The sequence below is a fragment of the Moschus berezovskii genome, chromosome 6, assembly GCF_049115385.1.
Source record: "Moschus berezovskii isolate FMDL1 chromosome 6, NW_MosBer_1.0, whole genome shotgun sequence".
Taxonomy (NCBI): domain Eukaryota; kingdom Metazoa; phylum Chordata; class Mammalia; order Artiodactyla; family Moschidae; genus Moschus; species Moschus berezovskii.
The window spans coordinates 115,526,652-115,545,145 of NC_142465.1; the positions used below are offsets into that span (position 1 = coordinate 115,526,652).

The following is an 18,494-nucleotide window of genomic DNA, read 5'->3' on the forward strand; positions in this document are numbered from 1 at the left end:
CTCTGTGACCCCTATTTTCTCTTCTCCCCTACCTCCAAATTTCCATTAATTTCCTTTGCTAGGCGATTGATAGATCTCTCCTTTTCTAATCTGCATCTTCAGGGTTTACCTTCCACCTTTAAGAAGCTTATCAGAATATTTTCCCAAACAGAGGTAAACCTTGTCTCTGGGGAGCATTCTGGAGCCAACTATTAAAATAGTAATTTTCCACTGTGCTATTATTATAATATTATAAAATTTTAGGTTCACTTTAGGAGTCATTACGTTAATTACCTTGCTTCAAATGGCATCATATTAAACTTTAGCCAGTAATTCTTAATCTAGTCCTTATTTCTGTTTTACAAAACTGACACTATAAAGTAGAAAAGACACATTTCTTAGGGCATGGCAACCCACTCCAGTATTCTTGCCTTGAGAATCCCCATGGATAGAGAAGCTTGGAGGGCTACAGTCCATGGGATCACAGAGAGTCAGACAGGACTGAGCGACTAAGCACAACACATACACTTTATTATTTGATTTTATTTTTAATTGGAGAATAACAGATGCATTAACTTCATTTTAAAAAATCTTCAAAGGTCAAGTTCTTCACAACAATGTTCGTAGTACAAAAAATTGCTGTTGGGTGCCTAAATATTGTATCAAAAGATGACTACATTAGTAAATTACAGAATAAAGACTGCATAATTACTGGGGAAATGATGATAATTTAATGTTGAGTAGAGAAAAATATTTCAAAATCTAAAATATAAGAACTGTGTATGTGTGTAGAAAAAAAAAAAGTAAGGAGAGGAAGGAAGAAAATGTGACTTATTGAATTGGCAAACTTGTGGCAGGATTTTTTAAAATGTGATTTCTGTTAATGTCATTGTGTTAGTATGATTGCAAAGCTCAGAGGAGAGTCCCAAACTTCCCTTCCCAGAATATAAACCAGTGACTGTGTTTATGCTGCCGAGATTGTCTTCTGACCTGTAGCTTACATTTGCCCCACTACTACTTAAGTCTGTCCTTTGTGTTCTTTGTGGAAAAGAGCAAAGTGCCCAGAAGTGTTGGGAAGAAGCACACCTGAGCTTCTGGCTCTGACAGCCCATGTCCTCCCTGACCCTAGCTCAAGTGTGGCAGGAGACCAAGTAAGCGCCCAGGCTATGGAGAAAACTCAGCGGACAGGGAGGCATTTCTGCACAAGTAGATTCAGAAATAGCATTTTTCCCCCTTAGAGCCTGTCTTGCAAATTGATGTACTTTTCTGGTCTCCTGGTTTATAAGCATCTCTTTTCCTTTAAACTGCTTTTAGTAGCTTTTGTTTTAGGGAAAGTATTTCACATCACTGTAGTGGAAAGCTGCTACAGCCCCATGTGAAGGCAGATACCTGGGGATTTTGTTTAGCCGTAAAAAAAAAAAAAAAAAAATAGGCTTGAAAATCTGGTTTCTAAGTGTTGTCAGTTCTTTTTCCAGTGATTACTTAGACCTTTGAGGGAAGTCTTGTTACAGTAACTTGAGAAATGACTGGACTTTACCTTTTAGCAGTTCAGGGAGTTCCTGACTTCACAGCTGCTGCTAAGAAGTCAGATTCATGCTGAGCAGTTTTAGTGAAGTGTTAGTTATAAATGAGAAAGAAAGGGGTTCTTTTCACAGTTACAGATAAACCATCTCTAATAGTTTGCGCCCTTTTTTCAGGTTTGCTTTCTTTGGTTTTGTATGAACATTGAGGATGGATACTTGAGGTAAAAGTAATATTGAGAGGGGAGGAGGAGGAGGAAGGCAAGATAGAAACTTCATAGCTGGTGTAAATTCAGGCTTCATATGCGGACCTCAGAAAACACAAGGAGAACACATTCTTATTCCTTAGTGTTCTGTACTTAAACTGTAGTCTTTTAAAAGGACATATAATTCATGTACCATAAAAGTTACCCTTGTAAAGTATACAATTCAGAGGTTTTCAGTGTATTCACTTTTGTGTAACCAATACTGTCTAATTCCAGAATACTTTCATCACCCCTAAAGAAACTGCTTATCCACTAGCAGTAATTCCCTATTTCCCCCTCCCTCCAGCCCCTGGCAGCTACTAATCTACCTCTGTCTCTCTGCCTATTCTGAGCAATTTATATAAATAGAATTACATGTTGTGTGGTCTTTTGTGACTGACTTCTTTCACTGAGAATGTTTTCAAGGTTCAACCGTGTTGGCACATGTGCCAATACTTGATTCGTTTTTAGGAAGAATAATATATTCCAATGTATGGATATACCAGGGCTTCCCAGGTAGCTCACAGGAGACGCAGATTCAATCCCTGAATCAGAAAGAGCGCCTGGAGGAGGAAATGGCAACCCACTCCGGTGTTCTTATCTGGAAAATTCCGTGGACAGAGGAGCCTGGCAAGCTCCTCCATGATGGCACGTGTCAGTACTTGATTCCAGTGTATTGGTATACCACATTTTGTTTATCCATTCATCACTTGATGGACATTTGAATTGTTTCCACTTCTGGACTATTATAAATAATGCTGTTGTGAACATTTTTGTACAAATGTTCAAATGTACAAATGTTTGTGTACAAATGTTTTGATGTGGTGTAATTATTTTTAAACACAATACCTCTGTACTTTTTCAAAAAATAGAACATTTAAAATCAAAATGAGTAAGTCCCATACTCCTACCACTTAACCCAGGCATATTCTTTTTATATTACCTTCAACGTGTATGTATTAAATAAATTTTAAATGGCTGAAATCACATCTTATCTTCATGATCTACTCCAGTTTTCTTCTGTTCTCGGCTCGACTCACTACGATTAGACTTCCACCCTCAGCATTAAAAATTAAAGCGCTCTAATAAATTGTACCAATGTTTTATTAGCTCCCGAGGCAAAAGAAATAAAAGTAAAAATGAACAAATGGGACCTAATGAAACTTACAAGTTTTTGCATGGCAAAGGACACCATAAATAAAATGAAAAGACAACCTACGGAATGGGAAAAAATATTTGCAAATCATGTGACTGAAAGCTTAATTTTTTCCAAAATATGCAAACAGCTCATGCAACTCCATAACAACAACAAAAAAAACCCAATCAAAAAAGTGCGAAATACCTAAATAGATATTTCTCCGAGAAGACAGACAGATGGTCTATAGGCACATGAAAAGATGCTCAGCATCACTAATTATTCAGTTCAGTTCATTCGCTCAGTCGTGTCCGACTCTCTGCGACCCCATGAATCACAGCACGCCAGGCCTCCCTGTCCATCACAACTCCCGGAGTTCACTCAAACTCGTGTCCATCAAGTCGGTGATGCCATCCAGCCATCTCATTCTCTGTTGTCCCCTTCTCCCCCCGCCCCCAACCTTTCCCAGCATCAGAGTCTTTTCCAGTGAGTTAGCTCGTCGCATGAGGTGGCCAAAGTATTGGAGTTTCAGCTTTAGCATCAGTCCTTCCAATGAACACCCAGGATTGATCTCCTTTAGAATGGACTGGTTGGATCTCCTTGCAGTCCAAGGGACTCTCAAGAGTCTTCTCCAGCACCACAGTTCAAAAGCATCAATTCTTCGGCTTATTATTAGAGAAATGAAAAGCAAAACTACAGTGAGGTATCACTTCACACCAATCAGAATTGTTCAGTTGCTCAGTTGTGTCTGACTCTTTGCATCGCCATGAACTGCAGCACACCAGGCTTGCCTGTCCCTCACTATCTCCCAGAGTTTGCTCAAGCTCATGTCCATTGAGTCAGTGATGCTGCTGAACTGGAGCTGGTCCTTTCCCAGCACCTGTCCCAGGCTTCTGCTTCCAATGAAGTTGTTCAGTTCAGTCACTCAGTCATATCCAATTCTTTGCGACCCCATGGACTGCAGCATGCCAGACATCCCTGTCCATCACCAACTCCTGGAGTTTGCTCAAACTCCTGTCCATCGAGTCGGTGATGCCATCCAACCATCTCATCTTCTGTTGTCCCCTTCTCCTCCTGCCGTCAGTCTTCCCAGCATCAGGGTCTTTTCCAAAGAGTCCGTTCTTTGCATCAGGTGGCCAAAGTATTGAAGCTTCAGTTTCAGCATCAGTCCTTCCAATGAATATTTAGGATTGATTTCCTTTAGGATTGACTGGTTTGATCTCTTTGCAGTCCAAGGGACTCTCAAGAGCCTTCTCCAGCACCACAGTTCAAAAGCATCAATTCTTCAGTGCTCAGCCTTCTTTATAGTCCAACTCTCACATCCACACATGACTACCGGAAAACCCAGGTGGCATGTTGACCGACACCTGGTGAAGGTTTACATCCAAACGAGAACCAGCAGTGGGACAACCAGGGCACCAGGCATGTCGTCTGGCTCCATGGAGTGGCTGAAGGATATGTCCCTTCTAGTCAGAGCCTGACAAAACATGGTCCACTGGAGAAGGGAATGGCACACCACTTCAGTATTCTTGCCTTGAGAATCCCATGAATACAATGAGAAGGAAAAAAGATATGACCAGTATAATGGCCATCTTTAAAAAGGCTACAAGTGATAAATGCTGGAGAGGGTGTGGTGAAAAGGGAAACCTCCTACTCTGTTGGTGGGAATGTAAATTGGTACAGCCCCTATGGAAAAACAGTTTTGAGGTTCCTTAAAAAACTAAATATAGTTACTTCATGATCTAGCAATCCCACTCCAGAGGTATATACCTGGGGAAAACCTTAATTTGAAAAGATACAAGCACCCCAGTGTTCATAGCAGCACTGTTTACAGTAGCCAAGACATAGAAGCAACCTATATGTCCATTGAAAGATGAATGGATAAAGCTATGGTTTATATATGCAATGGAATACTTCCTCAGCCATAAAAAAAGAATGAAATAATGCCATTTGCAGCAACCTGGGTGGACCTGGAGACTATAATACTAAGTGAAGTAGGTCAGATGGAGAAAGACAAATACATGATACTACTTATGTGCTGAATCTTTAAAAAATGATACAAATGAACTTATTTACAGAACAAACAGACTTGCAGATTTAGAGAATGAGGGAGACTAGAGGATAGGGACAGATTGGGAGTTTGGGGTTAATGGGTGCACACTGCTATATTTAAACTAGATAACCAACGAGGGCCTACTGTAAAAATTTAGAAAAAAAAAAGAAAATGCATCTGTGTTGAGTGTTCTGTAGTTTCTTATTTACATAAAGTGAAAGTGAAGTCGCTCAGTCATGTCCGACTGTTTGCTACTCCATGGACTGTAGCCTACCAGGCTTCTCAGTCCATGGGATTTTCCAGGCAGTAGTACTGGAGTGGGTTGCCATTCCCAATTCTTTATCCATCCATTCACCAGTTAAAGGATATTTGCGTTTTCAGATTCTGGTAGTCAAAGCTGCCACAAACCTTTTCACACAGGTTTTTGTGTAAACAAACCTTTCATTTCGCTTAGATAAACATACCTAGGAATGGGTTTGTTGGGTTATATGGTAAGTATATGTCTAACTTTATAAGAAGCTGCCAAACACTTTTCCAAAATTGTGGTACCATTTTGCATTCACACCAGCAATAAGTAAGAATTCTAGTTGCTCTGAATCCTCATCAGCACTTGATATTGTCAGGTGGTGGTGGTGGTGGTTTGTTTTTTAATTTAGTTATTTACTGTGTGTGTGGTGATAACCTCAGTGTGGTTTTAATGTGCCTTCCTTAATGACTCATGGTGCTGTATATCTTTCCGGATGTTTGTCATCTTTGTATCTTTGGTAATGCTCCTGTTCAGATCTTTTGCCCATTTTCTTTTTTTAAGTGGATTGCTTGTTTCCAGCTTACTGAGTTTTGAGATTTCCTTATACTCTGGTTACATGTTCTTTATCAAATGTGTGATGTGAACATATTTTCTACCATCTGTGGCTTCTGATAATCTAATTTAATCAAATGTTTATATATCATGCTTTTAGTGTAATAGCTAAGAAATCTTTGCATAACCAAGGTCACAAACATTTTGTCCTGTTTTCTTCTGGAAATTTTTTTTTTTTTTTTTTAATTTTTGGCTGCACTGGGTCTTCGTAGCTGTGTGTGGGCTTTCTGTAGTTGTGGCACACAGGTGCCTTTTGTTGGGGAGTGTGGGCTCTGGGTGCACAGGCTTCAACAGCTGTGGCACACAGGATTAATTGCTCCATGACATCTGGGATCGTCTCTGACCAGGGGTTGAACCCGTGTCTCTTGCGTTGGCAGGCGGATTCTCAACCACTGGACTACTTAGGGAAGTCCATTCTTTTAGAAGTTTTGTAGTGATTTTTCTAGGCCCATTTGTTGACAAGACTGTCAACTTTCTCCATTGAATTGCATTTGTATTTTTGTTGAAAATTAATTACTTTCCTAGGGCTGCCATAATGTATCACAAACCAAGTAACTTAGAAAAACAGTAATATTGTCTCTCAGTTTTGGAGGCCAGGAATCTGAAATCAAGGTGTCAGCAAGGCCGTGCTCACTCTGAAACCTGTAGGGAAGGATCCTTCCTTGTTTCTTCCAGCTTCTAGTAACCCCAGGAGTTCTTTGACTTATTACACCATAATTCCAGTCTGTGCTCCACATGGTGTTCTTCCATCTCTTCATATCATCTCTCTCTTATATCTGTGTCCAAATTCCCCCTTTTTAAAAGACATCTGATATAGTGGATTAGGGCTCGCCTTAATGAGGTCGTCTTAAGTTGGTTAAATCAGCAAAGACCCAGTCTCCAAATAAGGTCATATTCTGAGGTACTGAGGAATGGAACGTCAACATACCTTTTTATGGGGGACACAAATCAATTCATAACTTTAATTGACCACATGTATGGGTCTGTGTCCGGATCACCTCTTCTTCTCCATTGATCTGTGTGTCCTTCCTTTTGCCAGTGTCACCCAGTACTGCATGTGTTGGGTTGGCCAAAAAGTTCATTCAGGTTTTTTCATAACGTATTATGGACAAATTTGAATGAACTTTTTGGTTAACCCAGTAGTTTTATAGTAAGTATTGAAATCAGGTAGTGTGAATTCTCCAACTTTCTGCTTTTCCAAATTATTGATATTTTGAGTATTTTTATTCTTTTCCCTATCCATTTAATTTTTAAAATCAGTTTGTCAGTTTTAGCAAAATATCCTACTGGGATTTTGACTGGAATTATGTTGACTCTTTTCCTTGTTCACAGTCTTAGGGGGACAGCATTCAGGCATTTAAGTATGATATTAACTGTAGGATTTTTGTAGATGCTTTTTATTAGGATAAGAAAGTTTCCTCTATTTCTAGATCGCTAAGAGTTTTTATCATGAATGGATGTTGACTTCTGTCAAATGTTTCTTCTGCATCTGTTGAGATAATCATATAGTTTTTCAGTCTGTTGATATACTGAATTACATTGATTTTTAAATATTAAATAACTTATCTTGCATTCCCAAGATAAACTCTACTTGGTCATGATGATATTAATTTTATGTTTTGTAGAACTTACTGGCAGAAGTTGTTCAGCATATTCTCTGATTACCCTCTTAATGCCTACAGGGCCTATAGTAGTGTATCTTCTTCCATTCCTGATAATACTGGTAATCTGTGTCTTGTTTGATTTTATTGATTTCAGAGGAACAAATTTTGGTTTCATTGATTTTTCTCTCTCTTTTTGGTTTTCTGTTGTATTGATTTTTGTGGTTATCTTTATTGTTTGTTTTTTTCTTCCGCATACTTTGGACTCAATTTACCAGTAAATTCAACAACTTGGATAATAGTCAAATTCCTTGAAAGTATACAAACTTATCAAAGCTCACTCAAGAGAAGTAGATAATCAGAATAGCCTTATCTCTATTAAAAAATTGTAGTTGAAAATCTTTCCATGAAGGAAACTCCAGGCACCGGAGACTTGATTGGTGATTTTATTTCAACATTTGAGGAAGAAATAATGCCAGTTTCTACACAATCTTTTCCTTAAAATGGAAGAGGAGGGACTACTTCCCAATCACTCTGTAAAGCAGATACCATCCTGCTAGCAAACCCAAGAAAGGTGTTACTAGGAAAGAAAACTACAGTCAAGCCTTCTTTATGAACATAGATGAAAAGTTCTTAAAATTTAAGTGAATTTCCTTCCACAATTTCTGAAAAGGAAAATATAATCACGATGACTCAGTAGAGTGAGCTTCAGGTTTTATTCCTCACATTGCTTGCAGGTGGCTCTCTTCCCAACCTTGGGTAGCTTACACACACACACATTCTCACACACACACACACACACAGTATTCACATGAAGATTTGAAGGTTCTGGCTGCAGATTTCTGGAGTTCTCTCTGCAGGTCTCTCTGCTCTACATATTCAGGCTGCTTTGGTGGCTTTTAGCTCTCAGCAGCTCCTCGGCCCTCCTGGGCGCCCAGTCCTGACTGCAGACTCTCTCCAGGTGGTAACAGGCAGTCACAGGGCTCAGCTCAGTTCTGTCTCTCCCCGGCTTCACTGTCCTGTGTGGCCTGTCATCCAGTGTTTGGAAGCCATCGTTTCATGTATCTTTCTGGCTTTTTAGCTGTTCAGGTTGGGAAAGTAAATCCAATTCCTTATATCTCCATCTCGGCCAGAAGCAGAAGTCTGTAACTGGAATATGCAATGATTATGTCACATTTTACAGTGTCAGTATACCCAGGTCTTATTAATTCCCATGATATTTGACGTATAAACTGTTCTCATGTTTTTGTTGTATAGATGATGCTGAAGGAGACCTTTTCATGCACATACTTTTTTGCTTCTATTGAATTATCTCCTTAAGATAAGTTTCCAGGAGAACATTACTGGATCAAAAGGTAATTTTAAGAATTGCATGTACGTGTTTTAATCTGCTTCCAGTATATTCTTTGTTATTCAAAAGTTTCTGCCTCTTAGTACCCCTGTGACAACAGGAGGGCCACTAGTGACCTGGCTGCTTCAGCCAGCTCCCAGATGGTTGCTTGCAGGAAGGTTTCCATAGCAACCGGAAGCTGGAAAAACCTGCCTGCCCAGATTAGTGATATCACTTCCAGCTCCTGTTAGGAACTCAGGGACCCGGGGGCAGTTGGTGAGAGAAATGGCCTATATATATAATTTGCAGAGAGTCTTTAAAATATATCCAGAGTCTGGCCTGTTCTCACTGTTCCCACAATAGCAAAGCCAACATCATTCCTACCACGTCCCCACCTCCTGTCCTGCAGTCTTCTCTGCACAGCAGCCAGAGAGAACTTTTAAATCCTGAGTCAGATTGGGGTTCACCACTGCTGAGAACCCATAGGAGAATAAGATCTGGTTCTCTGTTGCACTGTAAGGCCCTCCTGAGCTGACTGTCCCCTACAGCTGCTTCCTCCTGCCACATCCCTCCCTGCTGCTCCTGCTGCCTGGATCTTCCTTGCCTCAGGAGCCACAGGACTTGGGCTCTCACTTCCTTTTGTTTGGGTCTTTGCTTGGATGTCACCTAATCCTCAGAGAACTTTTTTCTGATCACGTTAGCTACATGGCCCCTTTCTCCTGGCACTTCTGTACCTTTTGCTTCAGAGGACTGTAGGTAGCACCGTCTAACAGCTGTTTCTGTGTTCATTGTCTGATTCTCTGTTGTGATGTAGTTGTGGGGACTTGGGTTTTTCATTTTTATATCTCAGCCCTGATAGCCGTTCTTGGCTCATGGCAGCACTCAGTAACTGCTGAGTGACTGAACAAACAAGGGGCAAGCCAAGGTCGGGAAAGGGCGCTGCATGCTGAGAACTGTCTGCCCAGCCCGCTCCGTCCTCCATAGACAGCACCCGCTTCCTCCGCATGTCTCTGCCCTTCTGGAGGAAACAGCCAGCTCACTACCTCTGAGGCATTGGTGAGGAGAAGTGTTTCTGATGATCTCAACTGGCATGTGTTACACTGAACCGTAGGAAGTTGTTGTTTTTAGAGGTTGTAATGGATGGTTTTCAGCAGTTGCCATCTGGCCTTTAGTAACCTCAGTGTAGAGGGTCCAGTAATTAACAGCAACCTTCCGGAAGTTAGGAGGACTCCTGCTTATCGCCTGATGCTTCCTGAGCATTCGCTGTGTGTCAGGGCAGTAGGGCCCTTTGTTTTCTCACGCCATTCTCATAACCACTTCAGGACGTAGGTACTGTTATTTTCTTCTGTGGAGAAGAAAACTGAGATTCGAATAAGTGATGTGAATGTGCCCAGGGTTATAAGTGGGGAGCCACAGAGCTCAGGTGTGAATCCACATCTGTCTGACCAGAGAGGTCTTCACTTGAACCGCAGCACCGTCTGGCCCTGCATGAAGGTGGCAGAGGATGAGCTGGAAAGCCGTGCCCTCCTAAGGCTGATGCCACAGCAGCATGCTCGCCCAGGGCTCCAGGCCAGCAGCGGCGTGGCCGAGCTCGGAGGTTCTTCCCCAGCACTGCTGAGCTGGTGGCCAGCCGACATCCTCTCAGTGGGTGCTGTGCCGGGGACACGGCTATCAGGGTCCATTTGGGAGACTGTACGTGGCTCTCCTCTCAGCTTGTTTCTCATGTGTGAGGACTGGAGATAATCTGCATCAAAATATGCTGTGAGAATGAATGCTGACATGATTTTAAGAACTTCTAGGTTTAATGTAAAAATATTTGATCCATCCATCACAGAATTCTGATTCAAACCAGGCCCCACATACCTGTCACACTGAAGGAAGACATTACGTCTTCCTCTCGCAAAGCAGACAGACAGGTCTAGGACAGCTGGCCCATTAGGGAAGTGGGTTCTGCCATCTGTTTCTCAGCAGGACTTGTCTGGAAGCAGGAGGGCTGCCTCCCAGGTGGGCCATCATGATGAGCATTTAGCTCATACATGGCCCAATTAGGTTGTGTCTGGGCAGGAGGAGGGGCTGGTGACCCAGCTGAACTGCCCTTGGGACAGGCTGACTAGTTTTGGCCCCAGATTTGCAAGTGTGTCTTTACAGAGAACTAAGATTTTTTTCATGTGCCTAATTTTCAACATATGCTGGAGTAGAGGGTCCATGCTGCTACTGCTAAGTCACTTCAGTCGTGTCCGACTCTGTGTGACCCCACAGACGGAAGCCCACCAGGCTCCCCCATCCCTGGGATTCTCCAGGCAAGAACACTGGAGTGGGTTGCCATTTCCTTCTCCAATGTGTGAAAGTGAAAAGTGAAAGTGAAGTCGCTCAGTCGTGTCCGAACTGTAGCGACCCCACGGACTGCAGCCCACCAGGCTCCTCCATCCATGGGATTTTTTAGGCAAGAGTACTGGAGTGGCTTGCCATTGCCTTCTCCGAGAGGGTCCATAGGCTGATGTTTTCTCACAGTGCCCTTGAAGTGGTTCTTTGACTTTCTTTTTTTTTCTTTCTCACTCAACCTGACCCCTCAAGTTTACCCAGAACTCTGTGCAGACAGCAGGGAGGAGATGAAGCCAACAGCTGTCACCTTCGAGCTCCTGTCACCTGAAAAATGGCAGAAGGATGTTTAGGGCTAGGTGGATATGGTTCCAAAACCTAGACGGCAACTTGTCCTAAAAGATCTCAGCCACACCTCCATGGTTACCTTCTGTTTATGTTACCTTTCTTTCATTTCATGGTTAGAAGTAAAAGGCTTCATTCAGAAAAAGGCTGAGAAACTGCATTTCTGTTCAGGCTCAAGTAGGTGATGATAGGTTCTTTCTAGTTCTAAAAGGAGCAGGTCAGAAAGTGAGAGGAAGCCCCTGAGGGCTGGCTGATGCCTTGGTTAATTATTTATTGTTTTAAAATTGAGATACAAATCACATGCTACAAAGTTCACTACTTTTAAAGTGAATAATTCGGTGGTTTGAATATTTCATACTGTTGTGTGGCTAATCACCACTCTCCAATTCCAGACCAGTTTTCACTTCCACTAATAGATACCCCACACCCATCAGTGGTCACTGCCTTCCCCTCTCCTCCAGCCCCTGGCAGTCACTAATCTACTTTCTGTGACTGGGGATTTGCTTCTGCTGGGTATTTCTTTTAAACAGAAATATACCAATATTCATCCTCTTGTGACTGGCTTCTTTAACTGAGCATACGGTTTTTAAGATTCACCTATGGTATAGCATTATTAGCACTTCATTCCTTTTTACAGCTGAATGCTATTCCATTGTGTGGATGTTCTATGCATTTCATATATCCCTTCACCAGTTCTTGGACATACGAGTTGTTTCTGCATTTTGGCTAGAATGAGTGATTCTGCTGTAAACCTCCATGTACCGTTTTCTGTGGATACTTGTTTTAATTTCTTGTGGGTAAATAACTAGGAGTGGAATTCTGGAGTCATATAGTAACCCTATATTTCACCTTTTGAGGAGTGTCAGAGTGCTTTCCACAGCAGCTGCGCCATCTTACATTCCCACCAGCAGTGTAGGAGGCTTCCAGTTTCGCCACATCCTCACCAACACTAAGCTTTGCCTTTTTGATTGTAGCCATCCTCGTGGGTGTGACATGGTCTCTCACTGTGGTTTTGATGTGTGTTTTCCTGGTAACTACTGATGTTGAACATCTTTGTACCTGCTCACTGGCTACTTAACATCTGTTCTTTGGAGAAATGTCTGTTCAGATCTTAAGCCCATTTTTTAAAATTGGGCTCAGTTCAGTTCAGTCGCTCAGTCGTGTCCGACTCTTAGCGACCCCATGAACCACAGCATGCCAGGCCTCCCTGTCCATCACCAACTCCCGGAGTTCACTCAAACTCATGTCCATCGAGTCGGTGATGCCATCCAGCCACCTCATTCTCTGTCGTCCCCGTCTCCTCCTACCCCCAATCGCTCCCAGCATCAGAGTCTTTTCCAGTGAGTCAACTCGTCGCATGAGGTGGCCAAAGTATTGGAGTTTCAGCTTTAGCATCAGTCCCTCCAATGAACACCCAGGATTGATCTCCTCCAGAATGGACTGGTTGGATCTCCTATTTGTCTTTTTATTGTTGAATCATTTTTTAAGAGGACAAAAAGAGAGAGGCAAGGGTTTAAACTATAACAGGAGATTTAGTTAGATTGCAACTTCATAGATTTCCAGCTGTGAGGTGCTGAAAAGTGTGGTGGATGGAGTGGAAAAGCCAGAGTCCAATGAGTGGAGGTGCTGACCCAGACGTGTTCTAAGTGAGTCCTCAAAAACTCATCTCGGAGGAACCTGTTCATGGAAGCTTTGGTGGTGTCTGGTTTTTGTTTTCTGTTTTAGGAACGTTTGCTTGAGCATAGAACATCAAGAAGTCTGTCTGTGTGATCCTCTCCGGCCTTAAGAGTGCAGGGACTGAGCAGACTCTCCTCTTGACTCACAGAGCTGTTGAGAATAACAGTTTTATAGCTTCTTCACAGTGTTTTCCTCTTGGACGAAATGTTGAGAACAGTAGACTTTTTCTTTCAAGACTTTTCCTTCCCTGTCAAACATTTACCTTGCCACCGCCCTGGACCAGTGTATCTGAGTCTACGTGTAGAAAGGACCCCCTGCAGAGGGGCTGTGGTAGATGACTTTCCCCTTTGCACTCCTGCCCAAGCAGATGTTTCTGGACCAGATGACGCTTGAGGAGCCTCCCAGCTCTGAGACACTAGGCTAGGAAACCCCATTCTGGATCTGCAGAAGATTCTCCTGTCCTCTCCGCACAATGTCAGGTGGGAAGCAGGGGCCTGGCTTGGAAATGGGGTGACAGGCCCTGCAGGGGGAAGGGAGTCTTACCCAAGAGGACCTCCCCGGTGGGAGGGAAGCAGGCTTGTTTCCCACGGACCTTCAAGGGTCACATGGACCGTCCAGGTCAGAGGTAGAGGAAGGGGGAAGTCCTGATAGGCCTCTGGGAGAATTACTGCCACTGTCTCTTCAGTTTCCCCGAGTCCCTATCCTCCCCTTCCCTGCAGTCCTCATACACAGGTGGAAGGAGAGCCACGGGAGGAGGTCCGGTTCCGTCTGGTAACACACCTCTGGTCTCCTGCAACTTCCTCCAGAAGTTGCACGTTGCTGGCTTTCTCCCCGCCCCCGTCCATCCCACTCTGGATGGTCCAGTCCTTTAATGGTGGCGCATGGGGGGTGGGGATGGAGGAGGGGGTGTCTCAACTTGAATTTCCCCCCTGAATACTCTGCATTATGTTTGTCTCCTATTCCTGGTCTTCCCTGCTTTTAGGAAGTCACGTACCTTCTGCCAATGGCCCCTTCTCAGCCCTGACTCCGAGCATGTGGCCCCAGGAGATCCTGGCCAAGTACGCTCAGGTACAGCAGGCTCAGCAGCGTGGAGCAGGTGTCCTGGGAGGGTAGCGCTCTCCTGTATTCACATGGGGTCCCAGAGAGAGCTTCTTAGCTCCACATCCTCTGTGAATCAAGCCTTAGGTTGGAGAAAAAGTACGACCTCTGCTCTCAGTTTTATGGGGACATGAAAACACACAAAATGTGTTTCTTGCCTTGACCTTATTATCTTTGACCTCTGAGTAAAACAAGGAAAATGCGGGGAGAATTTGAGAGAGTCGTGGGCCCCGTAGCTGAGAGATGACCACAGGAGGCTTCAGGGAAGGCTGGGAGGAGTGCTGATCTTTTCACCCCCGGCTCTAGAAGGAGGAGGCCGTGGAGCAGCCGGAGTTCTGCTACGACGAGTTCGGGTTCCGCGTGGACAAGGAAGGTGAGACTGAGCTCCTCGGGGGTAACCTGCCCCTGTCCTTGCTGGGGAGCACCAGCTCTGTGACCGATGACACTGCAGTGGCCTCGAGTTCTGGGTGTTTCACCCCGATGTTCTAGAATCCTGGACAAAGCTGATGCTGTTACAAGTATACGGAGTCCTCCAGGATAGTTTTGGTTTTGGAAGGGGCGAGGTTCCCTTTTTTCTTTGCCACTCTGCACAGCTTGTGGAATCTTAGTTCCCCAACCAGGGATTGAACCTAGGCCCTTGGCAATGAAGGTGCTAAGTCCTAGCCACTGGACCACCAGGAATTCCCTGTTTTTGTTTTTAAGATTAATTTTATTGATCATAATATGATAATAAAAGCAATGTTCATTATAAAGAATTTTAAAAATACATCAAAATGTAAAGATTAAAACAAATCAACCCGTAATCCTACAACCTGCAGATAACTGCTGACATTTCAGTGTGTTTTTTTCCTGGCTTTGTGAGTATCCGTCTGTATCTTTCATAACTACGATGGTATCATATACGTGTTTTTACATTGTTATATCTCTTCACCTTATTCCACAGGCATTTTGCTTGTCAGTTACGATTCTTTAAAGAATGTTTTCTGTGACTGTGTACTGTCCTGTTGTACTGGGCTGGTCATCATGTATTTATGACCGGTCTTCTGTAGTGGACGCTAGGCAATTCCCACCGTGCACTGTCCCGTTGTAATGGGCTGGTCATCGTGTATCTGTGACCAATCTTCTGTAAGCAAACCCCAGGACATCCCCTCTGCTTGCTGCTGTCGGTCGCCACATGGGCGCTTGCAAGGCCGTCTGCCAGAACTCAGGGTGGCCTGCCACCAACCAGATAACTGCAGGTCACGCCCATTTCCAGTTCTGACGAGTCTTCCTTGTCTGGTTCATAGGCAGTATTTGTGAGTCGAAAGCTGCGCCTGAGAGGAACACAGGGAACTTTTTAGTATGAGAGGAGTATTCTGTATCCTGACGGGGACAGTGTTTAGATGTTTGTTTATTGATCCTCGACAAAGACGAGGGCAACAGGATTTTCAGGGCAGGAGGGTGAACACCTGGGGAGCAGGGATGGCGAGCTCATGGGTCTGGTTTGGGGGAGACAGTGAAGAGTGCAGATTTGCCGTTCAGGGTGCCAGCGAAGTGGCTGGAAAGGGGGTCCTGGGTTTCGGCGGTGAGATCTGGGCAGTGGACCCCGAGCCCAGCCCTCTGCTCTTGGAGCACAGACAGCGGGGTCGCTGTTCCCCCTCCCCACAGATACAGATGGCACCCCCTATTCCGGCCAGCTGCTGGAGGACCCCCCCCAGAGGCTGCGCTGGCAGGCCCACCTGGAGTTCACCCACAACCATGACGTGGGTGACCTCACCTGGGACAAGATTGCCGTCTCCCTGCCCCGCTCGGAGAAGCTCCGCTCCCTGGTGCTGGCCGGGGTCCCCCACAGCATGAGGCCACAGGTGAGGCGCGGGCCCGCGGAGGCCACAGGGATCGGGGCCCCACGGGGACTGAGTGCTGTGCCACCTCCTCAGCTGTGGATGCGGCTGTCCGGGGCCCTGCAGAAAAAGAGGAACTCCGAGCTGTCCTACCGAGAGATCGTGAAGAACAGCTCCAATGATGAGACCATTGCCGCCAAGCAGGTGAGGCCCTGTGGGGGACAAGGAGTGGTGGGGAAGCCCCTCGGGGTGGCCCAGGAGAGCTCAGCGGCCAGGAGGCGGCCCTGAGTAGCCCTTTCACCGCTACACCTGTGCCTGGAGCCAGCTTCTCCCTTGGTTCCTCTCGCGGTTGGGGGGACAGTCAGAAAGGTCACCATACCCGGTGCATATTAGGGTCCCCTGGAGACTTTAAATGCAGTTTTCCAGCCTTCTTCCCAGAGATTCTCATTCCATAGCTCTGGCTCAAGCCCCAGGCTTCTGTAGTTTTGTTGAGAAAGTCCTGGTGGATCACGTGGCCTCAGCTGCACACCAGCTGGGCTCTGATCCCCAGGGAGGAGGGTTAACTTTGACCCACAGCCTGAGGACCCCGCTTCCTGGGAGAGAAGCCAACCTGAGGTTTGCCCCACACAGGGGTCCCTGGCCTCCTCCCCAGGGGTCTCGGTGTCAGGGGTGCGGAGGCTGTGCCGCTGCAGCTGCGCCTCACGGGCTCTTGTTGTGGGCGGGCTGCCGGCAGATCGAGAAGGACCTGCTCCGCACCATGCCCAGCAATGCCTGCTTCGCCCACGTGAGTGGCGTGGGGGTGCCCCGCCTACGCAGGGTGCTCCGAGCACTGGCCTGGCTCTACCCGGAGATCGGCTACTGCCAGGGCACGGGCATGGTAAGCACAGCCCAGGGCGGCCCACCTCACCATCGGGGTGGGAGGCGGGGAGGAGAGGGTGGCGGGGGTGTCCAGAGGAGGGAGAGAGCCGGCAGGTGCCTGAGGTGGGCACATGGTCTGTGGCGTGACCCCCACAGAGGCCGCCTTACTCTGATGGGTTCCCCTGAGGGTGTGTGGAGACCTGGGTAGATGCCCCTCGTCCCCCTGCCCTGCCAGGTGGCTGCCTGCCTCCTGCTCTTCCTGGAGGAGGACGACGCCTTCTGGATGATGTGCGCCATCATCGAGGACCTGCTCCCCGCCTCCTACTTCAGCACCACCCTGCTGGGCGTGCAGACTGACCAGCGCGTCCTACGGCACCTCATCGTCCAGTACCTGCCTCGCCTGGACAGGCTGCTCCAGGAGCACGACATTGGTGAGGGCCCGACCCGCCTCTGCTCTAGGTCCCGGGGTCCCAGTCGGGCGAAGGTGCCGCGGGTCTGAGGCCTCAGGACGTGGCAGCTTAGGAGGAGGAAGGGGGCATGCCCACCTGTGCTGCTCTCTTGCTCTCTGACGCCCCCACCTCCTCCATGGCTCACGGGCCTTGGAGGGGGTGCCCCTCTCTGGTGGCCCCGCACTCACCACCCCTGGCCCCCGCCATGTGCCCGCAGAGCTGTCGCTCATCACGCTGCACTGGTTCCTCACGGCCTTCGCCAGCGTGGTGCACATCCGCCTGCTGCTGCGCCTCTGGGACCTGTTTTTCTACGAGGGCTCCCTGGTGCTGTTCCAGGCCACGCTGGGCATGCTGCGCCTCAAGGTGACGACCCAGCCCCAGCGTCAGAGGCGGCTCCCTGGCAGCCCCGTGGGGCCCACCCTCTGCCTTCTCCGGTCCAGGTCTGGCCTCCTGCGGCCTGATCATCGGCCCATCGCGGGTAGGGGGTGTCTCTCAGGGGCAGCGCCTCCTTGTGCTCAGCTTGACCATGCAGGGAAGTCACCCCGGTGGCTGGGGTCTGCCAGGCGGTGACACCCGCCCTTCGCCCGGCCCAGGAGGACGAGCTGATCCAGTCGGAGAACTCGGCCTCCATCTTCAACACGCTGTCAGACATCCCGTCGCAGCTGGAGGATGCGGACCTGCTGCTGGCGGAGGCCATGCGGCTGGCGGGCTCGCTCACCACCGTGGCTGTGGAGACCCAGCGCCGCAAGCACCTGGCCTACCTCCTGGCTGACCAGGGCCAGCTCCTGGGCGCCAATGCCACCGCCAGCCTCTCTCAGGTGGGTGTCGGGGAGGAAGCCCTGCTCACCTCTGCCCCTCAGCTCCCAGGGCCCAGCCTGGCTGGACCACTGCTGTGGAGGGACCACAGCTTTGGCCTTGGCATGTCTCTGCTAAGAGCTACCCTGTTCGGGCGAAGGATAGACCCAGGCTTGATATGACCCTCAGAGCTGGCCTCAGAGGCCACATCAGAGAAGGCAGCGTGAGTGAGGTGCCGGCGGGGCCTCATGCGGGAGGGCTCTGCTCGCTGCCCCCTGTGCTGGGGCGCCATCTGGGTGCTGGGTGCCCAGCCCCGCTGACCTGACTTCGTGCCCAGAGGTGGTCTGGGTTCTGGGTGCCCGGCCCCGCTGACCTGACTTCGTGCCCAAAGGTGGTCTGGGTTCTGGGTGC

General features: G+C 47.0%; 1 protein-coding gene across 9 annotated transcripts in view; it reads left to right on the forward strand.

The window, feature by feature from the left end:
• The window catches only part of SGSM3 (small G protein signaling modulator 3), a 37,378-nt gene that overhangs the window by 15,513 nt on the left and 3,371 nt on the right, over nucleotides 1–18,494 (forward strand). For 6 of the 9 annotated variants that reach the window (XM_055396447.2, XM_088837512.1, XM_055396445.2 and 3 more), the window contains exons 2-11: nucleotides 8,650–8,747; nucleotides 13,431–13,542; nucleotides 14,046–14,131; nucleotides 14,468–14,534; nucleotides 15,809–16,005; nucleotides 16,078–16,185; nucleotides 16,715–16,858; nucleotides 17,075–17,270; nucleotides 17,506–17,651; nucleotides 17,882–18,106. In XM_055396447.2, coding sequence (XP_055252422.2) covers nucleotides 13,536–13,542; nucleotides 14,046–14,131; nucleotides 14,468–14,534; nucleotides 15,809–16,005; nucleotides 16,078–16,185; nucleotides 16,715–16,858; nucleotides 17,075–17,270; nucleotides 17,506–17,651; nucleotides 17,882–18,106 — 1,176 coding nt within the window. In that variant the 5' untranslated portion in view covers nucleotides 8,650–8,747; nucleotides 13,431–13,535. Of the gene's footprint in view, nucleotides 1–8,649; nucleotides 8,748–13,430; nucleotides 13,543–14,045; nucleotides 14,132–14,467; nucleotides 14,535–15,808; nucleotides 16,006–16,077; nucleotides 16,186–16,611; nucleotides 16,859–17,074; nucleotides 17,271–17,505; nucleotides 17,652–17,881; nucleotides 18,107–18,494 lie in introns of those variants that run through there. The other 3 variants (XM_088837509.1, XM_088837508.1, XM_088837510.1) reach the window with 3 other exon arrangements.